The sequence below is a fragment of the Typha latifolia genome, chromosome 3 (genome assembly GCF_019914945.1).
Source record: "Typha latifolia isolate L0001 chromosome 3, TyphaL0001v2, whole genome shotgun sequence".
In the NCBI taxonomy this organism is placed as follows: Eukaryota; Viridiplantae; Streptophyta; class Magnoliopsida; order Poales; family Typhaceae; genus Typha; species Typha latifolia.
In genome coordinates this window covers 1,124,237-1,142,292 of record NC_133088.1, presented here as the reverse complement: position 1 = coordinate 1,142,292, position 18,056 = coordinate 1,124,237, and the positions used below count along the sequence as shown (strand labels likewise).

At 37.7% G+C, this 18,056-nt stretch overlaps 4 protein-coding genes and 2 long non-coding RNA genes across 6 annotated transcripts; 2 read left to right on the top strand and 4 right to left on the bottom strand.

Annotated features, from left to right (window-relative positions):
• Positions 1 to 701: 701 nt before the first annotated feature.
• LOC140784281 (COBRA-like protein 3) lies at positions 702 to 4,456 on the top strand. Its single transcript, XM_073131575.1, has 6 exons — positions 702 to 1,045; positions 1,883 to 1,962; positions 2,268 to 2,724; positions 3,004 to 3,163; positions 3,248 to 3,528; positions 3,792 to 4,456. Exons 1-6 carry the CDS (start codon positions 931 to 933, stop codon positions 4,082 to 4,084), a joined length of 1,386 nt encoding a protein of 461 aa, XP_072987676.1. The 5' UTR covers positions 702 to 930; the 3' UTR covers positions 4,085 to 4,456.
• LOC140784282 (uncharacterized) lies at positions 2,813 to 3,400 on the bottom strand. Its single transcript, XR_012108239.1, has 2 exons — positions 3,259 to 3,400; positions 2,813 to 3,154 (listed from the first exon to the last, which is right to left on the bottom strand). It is a non-coding gene; the product is annotated as an uncharacterized lncRNA (long non-coding RNA).
• A 334-nt stretch (positions 4,457 to 4,790) lies between the features above and the next one.
• Positions 4,791 to 5,552, bottom strand: LOC140784283 (uncharacterized). The gene is made up of 2 exons (XR_012108240.1): positions 5,314 to 5,552; positions 4,791 to 5,080 (listed from the first exon to the last, which is right to left on the bottom strand). It is a non-coding gene; the product is annotated as an uncharacterized lncRNA (long non-coding RNA).
• A 659-nt stretch (positions 5,553 to 6,211) lies between these two features.
• LOC140784600 (uncharacterized) lies at positions 6,212 to 9,198 on the bottom strand. Its single transcript, XM_073132093.1, has 3 exons — positions 8,905 to 9,198; positions 8,548 to 8,811; positions 6,212 to 6,697 (listed from the first exon to the last, which is right to left on the bottom strand). The coding sequence occupies exons 1-3, from the start codon at positions 8,939 to 8,941 to the stop codon at positions 6,483 to 6,485; spliced, it is 516 nt and encodes a 171-aa protein (XP_072988194.1). The 5' UTR covers positions 8,942 to 9,198; the 3' UTR covers positions 6,212 to 6,482.
• Positions 9,199 to 9,308: 110 nt separating this feature from the next.
• On the top strand, positions 9,309 to 10,929 carry LOC140784603 (uncharacterized). The gene is made up of 3 exons (XM_073132095.1): positions 9,309 to 9,928; positions 10,019 to 10,107; positions 10,571 to 10,929. The coding sequence occupies exons 1-3, from the start codon at positions 9,905 to 9,907 to the stop codon at positions 10,728 to 10,730; spliced, it is 273 nt and encodes a 90-aa protein (XP_072988196.1). The 5' UTR covers positions 9,309 to 9,904; the 3' UTR covers positions 10,731 to 10,929.
• LOC140784601 (cytochrome b5) lies at positions 10,432 to 13,970 on the bottom strand. The gene is made up of 3 exons (XM_073132094.1): positions 13,758 to 13,970; positions 11,377 to 11,443; positions 10,432 to 11,205 (listed from the first exon to the last, which is right to left on the bottom strand). The coding sequence occupies exons 1-3, from the start codon at positions 13,842 to 13,844 to the stop codon at positions 10,955 to 10,957; spliced, it is 405 nt and encodes a 134-aa protein (XP_072988195.1). The 5' UTR covers positions 13,845 to 13,970; the 3' UTR covers positions 10,432 to 10,954.
• Between the last annotated feature and the right edge of the window lie 4,086 nt (positions 13,971 to 18,056).

Sequence of the window (18,056 nt, the reverse complement as noted above, 5' to 3'; positions counted from 1 at the left end):
TAAAATGTATAGAATTTGCCAAGGTGGAATTAATGGATGGTGGTAACCAGAAGGAGATTCGCATCGGTTGGTGCCTTGTCACTGAGACTACCAACTCAACGATTGAGATGGTCTTATTTTTTCGGTTTCATTCTTTTAGACTCACACTTCTCCACCGACAGAGAGAGAAATATTTTACCTCAGCTGTCGGCATGCATGAGTGTGATTAATTAACTAAACTTAGTCTTCTTTAGTATTCCAAATTTGCCCATGCTTAATATTCCAACAAAGGACATGAAAGATAGGGATATTTCCTTACCTTTTTTTTCATCTCAGAAACGAAAGATAGGAAATTAGGTTGGTCGGTGTAACCGAGATGCTGCTAGTTGATGATAAATAATTGGAATCTCGATAAATATTGAAATTGATATTTAGTGAAATTTTAACTAAAATGTTATATATAGACTTTAAATTTATTGTGATTTATATATTGAAAGAGTTAATCTAATTATCTAATTTATGATTAGTCTACCGGCTTTTAATATATTCAAAAAAAAATAAGAGAAATTATAAGTGTCTTTTTATTCACTGCAAACGACTACTGACAATATGGATTAAGTAATGGGATATATTGAGCAAATATATTTTTTACTATACTTTTGCTTTGTAATGGTGAGGGCATTTTGGTCATTAAGTGAGAGTGAAAAGTTGTCTTGTTCTCTATAGCAAATGATCTAATGGTGGTTGCTCAAATGATAAGATTTTTATAGTAAACTTAATGTGAGAGAGAGACTTAACCAAAGGGCATGCTTTTAAGTTGTATTCCAGATCTTAGGATTGAACACTGAAAGAAAGAGAGCTGAGCTCTTTCTCTCCTCCCTACTATTTGCCTATTCCTCCCACCTCCATTGCTGCATTCTTGCAGCTAAGACTCCTTTTAAAAACCCAACAATGGAGGTCGGTTTCGCCTCTTCCTTCTTTTCCAAGGCCAGATCCATCTCAAAGCTCGCACCTTTGGCTGCTTCTCTTGTGTTAATTGTTCTCTCCTCTAGTATAACTCCAACAGGTGCGTACCAAGATCCCTCTTTTATGAAGTTCATATCAAGATCCGATCTTTTTAGTATTGGATTTGTTATTTTGGTTGGTGGGGAGGTCTAATGGATCAGCTCCATCTCCTGGGTTTTGGATCTTGGAGGTATATATCGATGGGGTCATGAGGAAAATTACGTCATTTGGCTGTTGGAATTGGAGAAACGGGAAAAGATGTTTCCTTTCTATTCCTTCTTTAGATTCTATTGCATGTCAATGCGACTTGATTTTTGGTCTCTGCCGGAGAAATTAAAGATCCATAAGTTAGTCCTTGCAGGTCAATTGACTGCGTACTTCTGAATCTATCAATATGATCTTTTATAGGAGTGAAGAAGCATCCTAACCTTCCCATATTTATGTTACTAGTTCCGAACTGTCTTATCTCTATGAATTAGATCTCCTCCTGAAATGGGAAATTGAGTATTATGTAAATTTGATATAGTAAGTTTATTATATTTCTCTTTTCTAGCACTTGATATAGTAAAAAAAACATGTACTTAGTACTTGGATCCAACTTTTGTGCTTCCTATTGTAAGAGATCTGTTATAGATCAAGTCGTCAAAGGGGTTGACTGAGAACAAGGATGAGAAATACTTCAAAATAGTAGATCTGATGAGGGATACGACGAATCGGGATAAAATTCTATCTCCTGAAACTTTATCTTCTACCTTGTCAATATGTGGGGATGTCTTAGAATAAAGTGAACTAATTTTTGCTTCACGACTTCTAATTTGCTAGCATGGATTGCTGTTTGCTGTTTTACAGAAACAATATTTGAACCAACTCTGATGAATCATCTTCATTATTTTTACAGAAGCTTATGATTCACTTGACCCAACTGGCAATATCACAATTAAGTGGGATATTATGCAGTGGACTCCCGATGGATATGTTGTAAGTAAACACTAATTCTGTTATTATTAAACGCTCATGGAAGTTTCACTATGTAATGGCGCTGTTGACTAAGTATTGTATTTATTGTATCAAATGGCTGTTATCACACCCAGAAAATCCATTGTAATCTAGCGATAGCAGAACTCCCTCATTCTACTGTCCCTGACTTTAAAAACATAAGCGCAGATGGCATCTTCAAATTTTCAGTAGACATCTCGGATATACTATTGTTGCCAATTATACTACCAGTGTACTGTTTATAGGTTTTTATACAAAGAACTTATATATGCTGTCTACTCTTCCAGGCTGTTGTCACAATGTTCAATTTCCAACAATACCGTCATATCCAAGCACCTGGATGGACACTTGGATGGACATGGGCAAAGAAGGAGGTGATTTGGTCAATGGTTGGGGCACAAACTACTGAGCAGGGTGATTGCTCAAAATTTAAAGGGAACATCCCACATTGTTGTAAGAGGGACCCAACAATAGTTGATTTACTTCCAGGAACTCCATATAATATGCAGATAGCAAATTGCTGCAAAGGAGGGGTTATTAATTCATGGGTTCAGGATCCAGCTAATGCCGCTAGCTCATTCCAGGTCAGTGTAGGTCTTGCTGGCACTACCAACAAGACTGTCCGTGTCCCCAAAAATTTCACACTTCGAGCTCCAGGGCCTGGTTATACATGTGGAATAGCGAAGATTGTGAAGCCCACAAAGTTTGTTACCCAAGATGGAAGGAGAACAACCCAAGCTCTAAGTAAGTCGGATGTTGATACTTCAATATATCTCTACTAAGGTAGTTAAAGTGACAGTTTTCATGCAACTTGTTCAGCATCTGCGCTGTCTGGTAGTAATTCAGAAGTGTTTAAAGTCATTAAAATACTAAAACATTCTATCCAGTAATAGGGTGAAAAAAGCACACATCTGCCATCCCCAAACCCCACAGTGAGAGGAGTCTTATCCACCTAAACACCTTTTTTCTGTTTGTTTTTGCTTTCAACTCTCATATCTGACAAAGAAAAATTTTCTTCTGCAGTGACATGGAATGTTACATGTACATATTCCCAATTTCTTGCTCAGAAGACTCCAACATGCTGTGTATCCCTCTCATCTTTCTACAATGACACAATTGTCAATTGCCCAACATGCGCCTGTGGCTGCCAAAACAATAATACTCAACCAGGAAGCTGTGTGGAGTGAGTAACATATTATCATTGTCATTCTTTTTATCGTGAAAGCTTCTTATTACTAGGAAATTGATGTTTATATACTATTGACAGGGGAGATTCACCTTATCTGGCTTCTGCCATCAATGGCCCTGGAAAGAGCAGCTTCCAACCTTTGGTCCAATGCACTTCTCATATGTGTCCAGTAAGAATACACTGGCATGTTAAACTCAACTACAAGGAGTATTGGCGCGTGAAGATTACCATAACAAACTTCAACTACCGCATGAATTATACCCAATGGAATTTAGTTGTCCAGCATCCTAACTTTGACAATATCACGAAGCTCTTTAGCTTCAACTACAAATCATTGACTCCATATGGAGCTGGTATAAGTAAGTCGTCCTACAATTAAGTTTTATAATATGCACTCTTGTCTTGTTGCTCCAATATTCTTGCTTCGTGGCTATATTTTATAGAAACTCATGAATATATAATTGGGCAAAGATGCATCACACATGCTTCAGATGTGCGTATTTTGATACGAGATTCTGTAGCGACAGTCAATAGTCATTACTCATAATGCTTCTTAAGCGATGATATGGCATTAATGCATATCTTGGAACTTGACAAAAATGGATGGATTTCTCTTTTTCAGATGACACAGCTATGCTTTGGGGAGTAAAGTACTACAATGATTTACTCATGGAAGCTGGTCCACTAGGGAACGTGCAGTCAGAACTTCTTTTCCAGAAGGACTTAGCTACCTTCAGTTTTGAGAAAGGATGGGCATTCCCAAGACGAGTATACTTCAATGGTGAAAATTGTGTCATGCCACATCCAGATGCTTACCCATGGTTGCCTAATGCTAGTCCTCTATCAAAAAGCCCCTTGATTCTTCCAATCATGGCTTTTTGGATGGTGTTGGTGTGCTTATTTATGTACGTGTAGTGAATGGCATCAAACCTATCAGAAGAATTCAAGTTATTATGCAGTTTCAACAGAAAGTGTCGAAAGCATCTGTAGCTGGATTTTTTGTGTCCTAAGCTCATGGATAGGCTAATCAAGTCAGGGTGATAGCTCTTGCTACAGAAGTTGCTTCAAGTGTGAGCATGCACATCAGCCAGATTGTATTTATTGTTTTGTATACTGGTCATTGCAAGTCAGTGAGATTTATTATTTCAATTAGTGATCGTAGTAAACTTTTGCTTGTCCTATCATGTTAAAGATATATTTATTTGTACCATTCCAGTGTTTGTAGCAAAATGAACGCTCTCACTAATAATGGATGAAAAGAAACAGGAAGAATGTTAATTGATGTTATTGGTTGAGAACCTTGTTCTATCTCTTACCCAAAATTTGCAGTTTGCTTATTCTGCACTGAATATGTTGTATTTTGCTTGTTGTGATCAATAATGTAAGTTAGATGCTTGTTGATATGCGCACTATTTCATGAAGAAATAATAAATGACAAGAAGATACCTCTACATGATAAAACGAGGGCTTATTTATAATTCTAAGCAGAATTTCTTTTGTTAATTGCAATAGCATTTCGTTTATGGTTAACTTATCTGTGGCAAGAATTCAGATAGCATGAAGCAAGAACACACTAGAAGTTACTTAGCTATTAATATAATAGCACTACGACAGCAAGAACTGTGAGATAGCTTGTTTGGAATTTAAAAATTAGTAGCATTTTAACAGCATTACACGGAATATTACATCACATGTGAGAATTGTGAGATAGTTATCTTTCTCTTGCTGAAAACTGAGAGTATTCTCTAGCTAAAGACTGATGAAGTCTTTTAATTCAAGTGTGAATAGTTGATGTCAGACACATTGTGCATTGTTGAAGGAACTTTTCTTTTTCTGAACACTGAAGCACACATTGGGAACTAAGTAACACCAATTTAGATCAAAGGTTTCAATCTCTTTTTCTTACTATGCCTGTCAAAGTTATTTATTTGTGAAAATGAGGCACAATTTATTGACTGAAAGAATTTAGAAAGAATTCCTACTGAAAAATAAAGAAGGAAGTTCAAAATTTTCAAATAAATGTGGATCATGTTCTCATCAATCCAGCATATCATGGATGGGTTAGTAACTTACAAGTAGAAACAACACAAAATATTATAAATTCATAGAGAAATTTCTTCTTAAATTGGAAAGAGTGGACTTACTTTGAACAGACGATTCTAGGAAGAGGAAGACTGCTGCAAACTAGTAAGAACTCACAAGGCGGTTCGATTGATTCGACCTACAAAGGTTTTGCAGAAGGAGAGAAGAAGAATGAAGAAGCTCAACCATCTCCATTTTGCCTAGTCCTCTCTTATACTCGTTTCTTCTGCACATTGCTCTCTCTCTCTCTCTCTCTCTCTCTCTCTCTCTCTCTCTCTCTCTCTCTCTCTCTCTCAGGTCTAATTTTCTAAAGTAGTATTCGTGCTGAAGAAGTAAGGCGGGAAGTTTGAAGAGAACTCTCCAACGGCTATCTGGTTCTTGACTGGGACTATACAACAGCACCAACCATTTAAGAGAGCAACCTGTGAACTTATGATGACAATTACTTGGTAGAATTCTGAGATCCTACGATAGTCCATGAGATGGTAATTGCTTGGTAGTCCTTGTCAGAGAATAGATACTTCAACTGATGCTAGGAATAGCTTACAAAAGGAGGAAAGGAAATTATAGAAGGTGAGTAGTCCCCATCTGATAGACATTGCTCAACCGAATTAAAGGTTCATGATTCTCATATTTAAACGTGCTTAAATAAATTAAAATTGATTGTGTTTATTGTGGTTAGAATCCACCTGGAGAGAATTATAGTTTTGTCCCCCTCCCCGTCAAGATAGAAGAAAATGCTCATCCAAAATCAAATTCCAACTAAACACTTCAGTATGGAGGTGGTTCTTACTTCTAAATATAATATTGAGAAGCGACAACATCCAAGGAACCAAATAAATAAAGACATGTCCACTTCTTGAACTTAAACATGCTGGCCTGGAACCAGAAAGAGTTTTGTCATTCATAAACTCGGATTGAAAATCATAGTAGGGCCAGTACTGTAACATAGAAAGTGCCTTCAAGAAAGAACAAATTAACAAGATTCCTCAAAATCATAATCCGTTTACAAGTTCCCAATCTGAGATTTTCCAGGAAATATCTGAGATACATTTCTAGCAGAAAACCTTTTAAAGGGTCGAAATTGGATTCCATATTACGACAAGAATTAGTAGGACAATGCAAAGCAGCCATTGGGGTAGACAAATTAGTCGTCACTGCACAATAAGTAACGAATACTTAGAAGGTCTGTCGATACACATGGCCTTTAGTTGTATAATGTTCTTAGGGTTTAGTTGCTCTGTTTCAAGGTCTCAGCCTCTGCTATAGCCATGGGATCTGCCTTTGTTTCTGTATTTTCTTCCTTTTCCCCTTCTCTCTCTTCAGCTAATTTCTCTCTGTGCAGCTTCTCTGCTGTTTCCATTGCAGCTCGCTGTTCTGCCTGCAGACGCTGCATCTCCTCTTCCTGTTGTTGCCTTTCAAACCAGGTATCCGCATCCGCCCAAACTACATAAAACCACATCCACCCGCTAAGTTTCGAAGCAATAGTAACAGAAAGCAATTTCAAACTTTTTGACATATAAGTTGTATAAGCCTCAGAAACCACAAGAAAGAAAATCATATTACAAGAAAAGGAACATTGCTGATATTTTGTTGAGCCAGATATTTTACCATTTTAGCAAGTAGAGCAAGGTCATTTCTTAACATAGGTCATGCAGTTATATTCCACCGAAGTAGTCCAGGAGAGCTCAAGAGTCCGTGCCCAAGGAAGTTTCTGAATTGCTCATAGATTACATAATCCTAAACTACAATTGAGATAGTAGATATACTCAGGGTGAATATGTTCCAAAACACACTTCTTCCCCCTTCTGCTGATCATAGTTGTGCATGTCTATGCACATCAATATCTGGCAGGAATAGAAGAAGTTTGCTACTTCAAGATCAGTGGTACCTTTAATATATGAGCTTCTCTTAGTACTTGGTAGTTGGTAGTAGTACATGTGCTAGCAGCCTATCCTGTGCGAGAGTTTCACCAATACCAGTATGGAGATAAACCTATAAGGACTCCTAGCACACACAACATACTTCTAAATATTTAAATTTGGAAAAATAGGAGGTCATGCTGGTAAATTAAACACACAACATATATTAACAGGTTTGACAGAAAATATTACTGACAGTAAAAGCTAAGGGAGCTTTGCCTGTGAGCTTGATAACCTAACTATTTTCTGATCTATCTTCAATTAACTTGAAACCTAATACATAAATAAGTGAAATAAGAAATCATTTATATTGCACAATGTGTTGATGGTTGGCATATAGTCAACACACTCAACACATAACAGTTAAAATCTTACAACATTGTGTCCCAACAAAGAATGCAATCCCTCTGTACACAAGCCAGTGGCCATAATAATGGCTCTGATACAATCATTTATACACTGACACAAAATCCTTGACCAGAGCAACACTTTAAACTTTTGCTGTTAGGGCAAACAATAAAAACAATTGACAAATAAAAAGGCATACTATGGCTCAAATTTTCTATTTGCAAGATATTTGACCAAAAAAAGAATTCTATTATAAGACCCACTTAATCTAGCACCATAGTTAGTAGTCTCATTCTAGTGTTCCAGAAACACCGTGGAGTACTAAAGAAGTCTTACACCTAATTGCATTATATTACTTGTAGTATGCATAGTGCGTTTTGTGGTTTAGGCCTGCATGTGCCAATAGCAGCATTCCATAGGCTTATGCCGATAATGTTGTCCAGTAGGTATTTCAAATGTCATTCATAGTGTAATTGCAAAACGCAAGTCTTGAAGTAAAACAAACTACTAATATTTGGGTTAATAAACAAAATAATGCCTTTCGGAGCTTACCATGCTTGTCAATTCAGATATGCATTGACCTTGCCTATGGACAGATCCGAGGCTTTAACAGATTACTATGAAGTAGATATTAGATAGGAAATGAAAAGGAAGTGCTATTGTGTTGTAAATTACCCAAAAGGAAAACTAATAGTCTTTCCGCATGACCTGCATACCCCTGAACATATATAATTTAAAGGAAGGTGAAAAGTCTCACGAATGTCTGAAATATAAGAGGCATTGCAGCTCCTAACGAGCACAAAAATCATATCTTGAGAGGATAAAACAACCTAGGGTTTAAAAGTATACGTGGACATTGGACCAAATCAGATCAAATTAGTACCTAGAAAATACAAATCAACACAACGATGATCCATTTTATGTATTATTGATTCGTACCCCATTATATCACATATGATAATAACCAAATTACTCATCAAAATAGAAAAGAAAAAGGAAAGTAAGAAAGAATAGGACGGTGCTTACTTGGTTGTGCCGCCCAGCCTTGCTCCCCTCCCTTGATGCGCTCCGGAAGAGCGTAGTTTACAGTGAGAACGCGTCCATAGAGCTCTGCCCCATCCATGTTATCCATGGCGGCGGCGGCGTCCTCGCGCTCGAGGAAGGTGACGAACCCAAAAGACCGGTGCTTCTGCGTCGCCTGGTCGAGCGGCGTCTTAACATCTTTGATGTCCCCGAACGGCACGAACGCCGCGTGCAGGATCTTCTCGTCCACCTCCTCCGCCAATCCACCTAAAAAAAAAGATCAGCCTTCTATTAGCTAACAAAGAAAGCGTTCGGTGAGGCAAAGAGTCGAACATCTTGAGGGCAACTAAGATCGCGTACCTACGTAGAGTGTGTTCTTCTGCACCTGGACATTCATGGCGAAGATGGGGAGTGGTCTCTCTTCAATCGGGTTTTTCGAAAACAATCTCTCTGCGGTATAAACCCTTCTCTTTCTCCCTTTGTGTGGGGGAATTCAGTAAAACTACAGGGTGCTAGAAGAAAAAGTCCCCCCCCCCCCCAAATTCCGCAGACCCGCTCTATCAGCACGTGAGTTGCACGTGCCAGGATGTCTGGAAGCGGATCCAATCCACCAAACCGTCCGGATCCAATCCATTTAGGTGCCACGAGAGATACGAGTTACGAGACGATATCCACATCCCCCGAGATGGAATCGCCTCACTGTTTTCTCGTAGATATTTTTCTTCCCCTCCCCTATAGCCTATAGGCTATATCCTATATGCCTTGCTTCTTCTCCACTTGTTCGTTTTGTCGGGAGTTAAAAGAGGAGCCAAACTGTCACAGTGCTTAGATTGCACCGCCGCCACTGCCCAGACAAAGCAATCGACAGCTCCGGCTATTCCCCACTTGCCAGATATTTCCAGCGAATAAAGGGAATAAAAGAGGCCATTCATGTAGATCTACAACGACTGCATACATGGCGTACGCTAAGACGGCTCGTGCCACGTACCCACGTTGTACCAAACATGGCACATTAAGTTCTACGTAAGATCAAAGTTCCAAGTTGGCAAAAGATGGCCACCGATGACCATAATTAATTACATGGTTGGGGGTGGGAATCAGGAGGCGGAGCTCATGGTTTTGAGTTTTTTTGACTACACCTTCCAGTATTCAAACACTAATCCGAACCGGCCCACAGAAATATGTTAAGAGAGATTTGAAGCTTCATCCTTATCCACTGCCTTCACCCTCTTCATATATGGATATATATATATATATATATAGGTCTCACATGCAGCTGCAATCCTTATACGTGACTGCATAAGGTTAGCATTAATACCGAGAAAGTTTAGAACGAGTTGGGAATAGGCTCTTCGTTTAGATGGGTCGTTGGTTGAGACCTGAGGTGATTACTTCTCTCTTTCTTGTTTGGTTTTCTTTTCTTTTTCTTGTCATACATATATAAATGGATAGATATATGAATTTTATGTATCAGGCGTATCCATTGATAGCTGCGATGACCTTCGTGGGGAGCATATGTATTTTTCAGCTCACCAGGAATGTTATCATGAACCCTGACGTCAGGCAAGGATATCTCTTTCCATTAATTGTTGTTATAATTGTTGTAGTATGCCTTAGTTAGTACATCATACCATCCACAGCAAATTGATCGATCGACCAAACAAGCCAGCAGAAAATTCTGATACAGACATCTCCAATTCATGTTGAACATCCTATGATGAATATCTGCATGATCCTGTTGATGAATAGATATCACAATGTGCAAGATACAACTAAACAGAGAAAATTTGATTCATGTAGCTAATATAGTTAATTAACTGGGCTATAAGACATTGTTGTCATTCTAGTTTTAATGAAGAACATAGCAAAGATACTAATTCCAAATCATTCAGGCCAAACAGTAAAGCTGATAACATTGCAGCAAATATCATTTGAGATTTATCGTAGCAAATATCACAATAAAATTGTCTTGCACTATGAGTAGTAAAGTGCACGCTAAATGGAATATCTGCTGATAACATTGCAGGGTCAACAAGACCGCTCGCAACACTGCGATCCTCGACAATGCAGAAGAAGGCCAGAAGTATAGCCAGCACGGCTTTCGCAAGTTCCTCAGCCAGCGGCCCCCTGAGGTCATGCCAGCTCTCAACAGCTTCTTCTCCAGCAGCGACAAACAAAAACAATAAGTCTAACTAAGGTCTAATTCATGTAACATTTTTAAGTATGTCGTGATGCATAAGTTCCATGTTGCTGTTCACAGTCAATTTAATTTTTGAGTCAGCTGCGCCATTTGTGCTGAGTAATGTCTCTGATCAAAAATAAATTAATGGTGTGTTTGCATTCATAGCTCAAATGATATAATTTAGTTCAGTTTTTTTTTTTAAATTCTTTTTCTTTCAAACCAACCATCTCACTTCTTGCGGGCATGCAAGACGGCAGCGATCACTGAGATCCCGATAATTGCTACGGGAAAGGCCCAGTATTGCACGGTCGTGTTCATTAGCTTGGAATTGAAACCAGAATGTTCGTCCTTCTTAAAAATCTCGAGCTCCGGGATAGTAGGAGTGGTGGTGTCTAATTCCCCTATGCAATACTCTTGCATGAGCTCTCTAGCACTTTTGCTGTGCCCAGCATCTTCAAATTCTTCTGTTGCATCCCTTCCTTCAGAATAGCACACCACAAATTAGGCCAATAAGATCAGTTTAGCCCCACATTTGCAAGATATCAAAGTGAGAGTAATGGTAGGTCCAAGTATTAGCAAATGGACAAAGAAAAGATGACTTCACTCCAAAAATGTAACGAAAGATTGGTGGCTATATGGTTTGGACGTACCAGTTGCTGAGAGCAGAACATCATCACCTCCGGGATGCTCATCCAAGTATGTCGTCACATCATATACCTGCAATTAAGGCACGAAGATTTAATTTCAAAATCAGAACAAATCCAAAGATCCGAAGCCTTCCAGTATTCCACTGCAAACCAAACGTCAAATTCCTCAATTGGCAGATTTATAACACTCCCAATAGTATGATATAAGAAGTGAGAGCAAGTGCAACTATTAAACATATGTATTTCTGCAGAAAAGATGTGCAGATAAATTATGCATTTATCTAAAGCATTTCCAACTTGTTATCAGCTTATATAGCAATTCATCATGGAACAACACTACTCCAGTGTCGTCTCAATTAGACTCTATGAAAGGACTCAATTCTGCCTGACATAAATCTAGTACCGCAGACTGATTTCCCTTCAGAAAACTGAACAGGTTGCTTCCCTTCAGAAAACTTGTTTTCCAAGCAAACTTTTCATGAATCTTGTGCTTTTCCTCTTGCTAGTTGCATCAAATGAAAAAGGAAAAGGAAAAGGATGGCTAGCTTATAGCTAAATTAAGAAATTTGAAACACAGCTAAGAGGATGATGAGTTAAATTATATCATGAATTCTCAATCTCTGTCACAGCAACAAAGCTGGTGATGCAATTATCAGGATTGAGCATCCCAATGGCTGAAGGACAGGGGGATGCTCTGTTTCTCCAAAACGGTACAGTATCCAGCTGTACTCAAATGTGTAATATTACTCTAGCGCTTCACAAAGTTTCTTACATGGATTAGCCCAAAAGGTCCTATCTTGTCTTAAATTGCCATCTTTTTGTTAGCCAGAAACAGCAATAGATAGAAAGAAAAAGTCAAGTCCACGGAATTTAAAAGGCATGCTTCCTTTTATGGTTTGCAGATCTTCTTTGAAAGATTCTTCCAAAAGTTTATCTTCATACTAACTACCAGTACATACGGATGAAACAAGGATGGATAGTAAATAACGAGTCTTGAGATAGGAAAAGGTAACATCCAAACATAATCACATGAATTTTGAACCAGATAGTTTTATTATGTTAATTTTCATAGTTTCGGTATTCTCTTTCCATAGCAATAGCTTCAGTGTTTATAGTATTGCAATTTATCATCATGATTTTATAGACCAAATAAAAATACCTACTGATCTATAGATAGAATGTGACTAGTACAGCAGAACTAGCTATCTCCTAAAAAAGGAAAGGATAAGAAAATAAAAGAAACGAATTAGCTATCCAGTTCAGAACAGAAATAGTAATAAAAAGATAAACCCATCTACGTGATAGTGTAGGTTTCCTGTGTAAACAGGGTACTTTGAGAATGTCTTTTAAGTATGAACAAGAGGAGAAATGGTCATATAAACTTTGATTTTTCAAAATTCAAGCTGGACGAAAAGTACGTTAATAGATGTATCACTAATTATGTGTGAAGAATAATAATCCGGTAAATTAGTGTCTTGTCATTCTTCAGCCACTAAATAACACTTGGAAAAAGAATGCCCGGTCAATCCAGTACACCAATGCTAAGAGGTAAGAGTGAATCTAAACAAGGCTTTTATTTAAACTCCATTATTATACCTAAAGATCTATGGAGAACTAAAAGTATCAAATTCAATGAGTGGAGTCAAATATTCACCACTTAAAAGAGGGTTCTTAATCAGATTTGAAATTTTAATTGCATGGAATTCACTTATGTGTTTGTTGTAGGATGAAATGCATTTTACTTAAAAGTTACTATTGACCACAAATGTGTGTTGTCACGCAACAAGCAACTTTAACCCGATGTCAACTCTATCTGCTAAATCTTTTCCCGCAATATAAGAACAGATTGTGTTCCAAAGACAGCATGCAATAATATCACTTGTCCACGGATTTAAACATTCAACACCCTATCAGAATTTCGACATACAACCGCCAAAATCAAAAGGCAAGTTGCCACTGGATTGGAAACCATATCTTTTATGTCGACAACTTTCTAACCTATATTTCTCGCTTTACTGGAATTATACCTCTCAATCCATATGATATCAGCGAAAAACTCAGTTCTTGGATTGACTAGATGAAAGCCAGGTAATCCAAGTTGCGTAACATACAAAAATGATAACTATTTTGGTATAATTTCCAGCCACCAAATAAGGGTAACAAGGATGCCCCTTTTAGAAAACCCAAAAGGCATCCTTTTATCTGGACCAACAGGATTCCTCTAAGCAAACGCTCGATTAAACCAGCATACACGGAAATCCAGGATCAAACGTCTAACAGGTAAACGGCAAGAAAGAAAGGAACCAAGTGGAACGAAGCAGAGAGATCTAACTAACGGAGAGAAGAAAAATAATGTCGCCAGTGGGGATGGAGAGGGACGATACCTTCCCGTCGACGACTACCCAACAATCCTCCCTGGTGTTGTGCTGCGATGCTTCCTGCATGCCGTACAGCTTCGTTATCGTAGGCATTTCTCCGACGACTCCTCCAGCTCTCTCTCTCTCTCTCTCTCTCTCTCTCTCTCTCTCTCTCTCTCTCTCTCTCTCTTGGTCTGGTCTTCTGACTTGTCCCAGAAGACAGAGAACAAATTCTCGGCCTGCTGCGAATATTTTGCAAAATAGTCCAAAATTTGGTAAAAATTCTAGTGCTCGCTTGATAATAATGGGCTGAATAAATTTTGGTGAGTTAATTGGGCTCACATGGGGTAACAAACAACGAGAACAAACGGGCTCCATCTCAGCCCATTCGTCGGACTAACAAGGGCCCCATTGGTATATTAGATAAGTGGGCTGAGCTGAAGTGAAAAAAGGCCTTTCTTTACATTGTTGTGGTTGTGGGTTTTTTTTTTTTTTTTTTTTTTTTTTTTAAATTCTTCTTTTCTTCTTTTTAATAGCTCATGGGCTTCAATTGCTAACATTTTTGTAATTATAGGCTTGAATTGCTAACTATATGCAAAACAAGATATGTTTTCCTTTTCTCTTCTTTTAGAGAGAAAGAAGTGGAAACTGGAGGCTTTGCTCAAACGGCAAAGAATAATAGAATGCAGATATCCTAATTGGCTATCCTGCAAGCCAAGTTATTATTATTTTGAAAACAAAGAAATAATTCCTAATTCCTAGGAAAAAGGTCAAAGTCTCGAGCCCAGTGCATGGCATGTGAATAGCTAGCTGATTTTAAGGATATCTATCCCTATCCTCCAAATGAAATTCCAGGCTTTACCAAAATCCAGGGATTCCGAATCAAACTTTGTGTGAATAAAAGACAAGGAGTAGAATTTTTTTAAAGTGTGTATAGTACTCGACTTGATTCAAGGCTCATGATTAGCCAGCCTTTATATTGTTAATTAAAATATTAGGCCATCTAAACTAAGACTAAAATTAGTTCCTAAAGAGCTTAATACACAGAGATAACTAACTTAAGAGCCAATTTCCAGAAAATTTTACATAATTAAGAGATTAATAAGTCATGGAGCACCCCCACCCACTCTGGCTTCCTTTAACCTAACTTATGTGAGGACATGGGATCACATGGTTTCAAAAGGCCAAACTTTAATTTAAGAGTGACCACAGTACCATAAGATTAAAAACAAAATAAAAACAAAAGGTGCAGAATAAGAGCAAAAAAAGATTCATTCATATTTATATATATATCTATATGTTATGAGAATGATAATTATTATTATCGTTGTTGTATGAATAGTGAATAAGGTAGAGTTGGGGAACCTGAACACATGGTTTTAGGATCCTATGCCAACATGTTGGTTGGATTTTTTTTTTGCAGGTGAATTTGCACTGTAATGTGGATAAAATAATAAAATAATTTTGAAGGAAGGCAGAGGTGAAAGTAAGGTCCTGTTTAGTTTGAGACTAAGCCTTAAATTTAATTAATTAGTTTTAGTTTTTAGTCTTAATTTGAATATCTTAAACTAGTTTAATGTAATTTGGTAAACTGTAGGAGAAATCAATCAATTTTTTTTTAAGGTGTTTTTTAAAATGATTAATTTAGTCATTGTACTATTTTTAATTATAAAAAGAAAATGTTAGAAGAGATAAGAGGGAGAAAGATTTAATATCACATCGAAACACGTCTGTCGAGGGCACACGTGTGAGCAGCGAGACAGTCTGACCGCAAGCTTCCCTTATCCAGCCTTTCCCGTGGGCTTTTGTCCCCACGTACACATACATTTTTCGCAGTAATTAATTTCGGGGGGAAAAAAAAAAGGGAGAGAAATGAAATATTATCAAATCTCTCTCCCTCTCTCTCTTTCTCGTTTGTCCTTAACGTTGGTTTCCGCCACGCAATCCGAGGCCTCCCATTTATTATAGCCAGCTCGGCTCAGATTTTGACACGCATTTATCACCGCTGCCCATTTCTCTTTCATCATTTTTTGTTTTCGAAATATGGCATGGGAGATGATCTCCTCCTATTTTTCATAATTTTCTTTATTTTTTTTAAAAAAAATTGCAGTACTTATTTTTTAGAAACTTATACTATATTTTAACGTAAAATCCAAAACTACGTTATCGCAACAAAATAAAATAAAATAAAATAAAATTCTCTCCCTAAGATCGCTCTGTCCATTAAATGGCAATAGATACGGCAGAGAGGAGGTGAAGAAGACAAAGAGGGTGCACTCGTGCAAATGGACGTACGTGTGACAGATGGCTTACTTTGGCCCACCCTCCAACTTTATAATATTTATATTTATATATATATATATATATAGAGAGAGAGAGAGAGAGAGAGAGAGAGAGAGAGAGAGAGAGAGAGAGGGATGGGAAGACACGCATGTGAATGGCGATGGCATACATTCCCATCTCCCTCCTCGATTTGTCTTCTGCTTCAAACGAGGAGACCCCACCAAAAAGTTATCCCAACTTTTATGCTCTCTGTTTCTTCTTACTATTCTAATTAACATCGATCCTAATGTTGTCATTCATAAACTAGATAGATTTCACTCAAAAAAGTTGAGCAAAACTATAGAACGGACCAATAATATATACCTCATCTTTTAATTGATATAATATCATGTCCTGTGGATCACTTGTATCAGATCTCATCAAATCTCTCGTAAGAGTAAAAGCATTAAATTGAGAAAAGGAAAGATATGCGTATGGGGACAGAGGAGAGCATAAGAAGACAAGGAAGAGGCCCTCGTGCAAAGGGATTTGATTGATAGACCCATGTACCTTCATGCACATCCCCCCCTCCTACTTTAATGTATGTCATGATGTGAAACCCAACCACATTCTTCTCCCTCCCCTCGTGTGTGTCATGTGTAAGTAGTGTGTGTGTGTGTGTTTGACTCTCGTAACTCAGTCAAAATATTCTTACACCAGTTTACTACATTGTTTACATAATAATAATAATAATAATAATAGATATGGCCAATGGAGAAAAAGAGGGGGATGGGACCCATGATTAAGTTAGTTCATAACCATTATTAGGTACGCAATCAATCGTACATTCCATGGACGACTCGTCAAAGATTAATGTGAGGGGGGGAAGGAAGGATATAGGTACTTCATTAATTTGCATGCAATACTTGTTGAAGAGGATGATTGCTGAGCGTTGCGATCAAAGATGTGATAGGGATTCATGCCGAAGCATAAAAACAAAAGTTTGGTTCGTCGTTATCGTTTTATCTCCTAGCTCACGGTTGATGGTAGATGGATATCTCTGCATAGTAGATTCAGATACCATCGTTTTCTAACAGAGGAAACTCTAGTTTGATAGAAGATAATAATGTGTTTGCTTGGGAAGTTCCAAGCCGATCCTAATCATACAAGTAAGTATAAGGTAGCAGTCTATATTAATATTTTCAGGTGAACCATCACTGTTGAATACTTGGGCTTACTCTACTACTAAATAATGCAGAAGAGCTCCCATTCATATGCTTTACCATCAGTTTGATGTACTAAACTTTGTTGTAGAATAAAATTGTATTCTAAAAAAATATAATTGGAGCTAAAATCGTGTCATTAATGGACCTGAGTAACCCTCTCTGGCTAGCTAGGCTTCTTCCTTTCTGCATTCCTACTCCCATAGATACTGATCCCTATCTCTTCTATCTATCCTTTGCATCTATCCATCCTAACAACTAGCTCATTATCACATCTCCATGCATATCCCCTCAATAACTCTCTCATTCATGGAGGAGAGAGAGAGAAGAGTGCATGGCTTCTCTTGCATGCCTATAGCTAGCTATAGCAATTAAATTCCAATGGCAATTAGATAAAAAGGTATGGTGAGAGGAAACTGCATCTTGACAGTCAAATCGCCATCCAAGGATCTTCTTTGGACCATACCCTTCCTATTAGGTCACAATCCCAACCACCTTTTCCCCCACTCTGAGACAACTAAGTCCCCCTCAATTCCACAAGTCAAAAAGCAAATCAGAGTACCAAAAGGCCATCTAAACTTTAATTTGACTCACACACACTCAAGTTTAAACATATGGACAATCTGTTTGATGAGGAGATAGCTCTTTCATTCTTTATACTTATCCGCTGAATTATAAGATTTTACATCAATTGGTTACCCAACATAGTATTCAGTATTGAAAGTTAGAGATATATCCCAAAGATTGAATCTAATAACCAAGTAAGATAAAAAGATAATAATAATAATAATAATAATAACAGTAATGAAGCTTAAATAGGACCCACTCTTATTTAATTTTG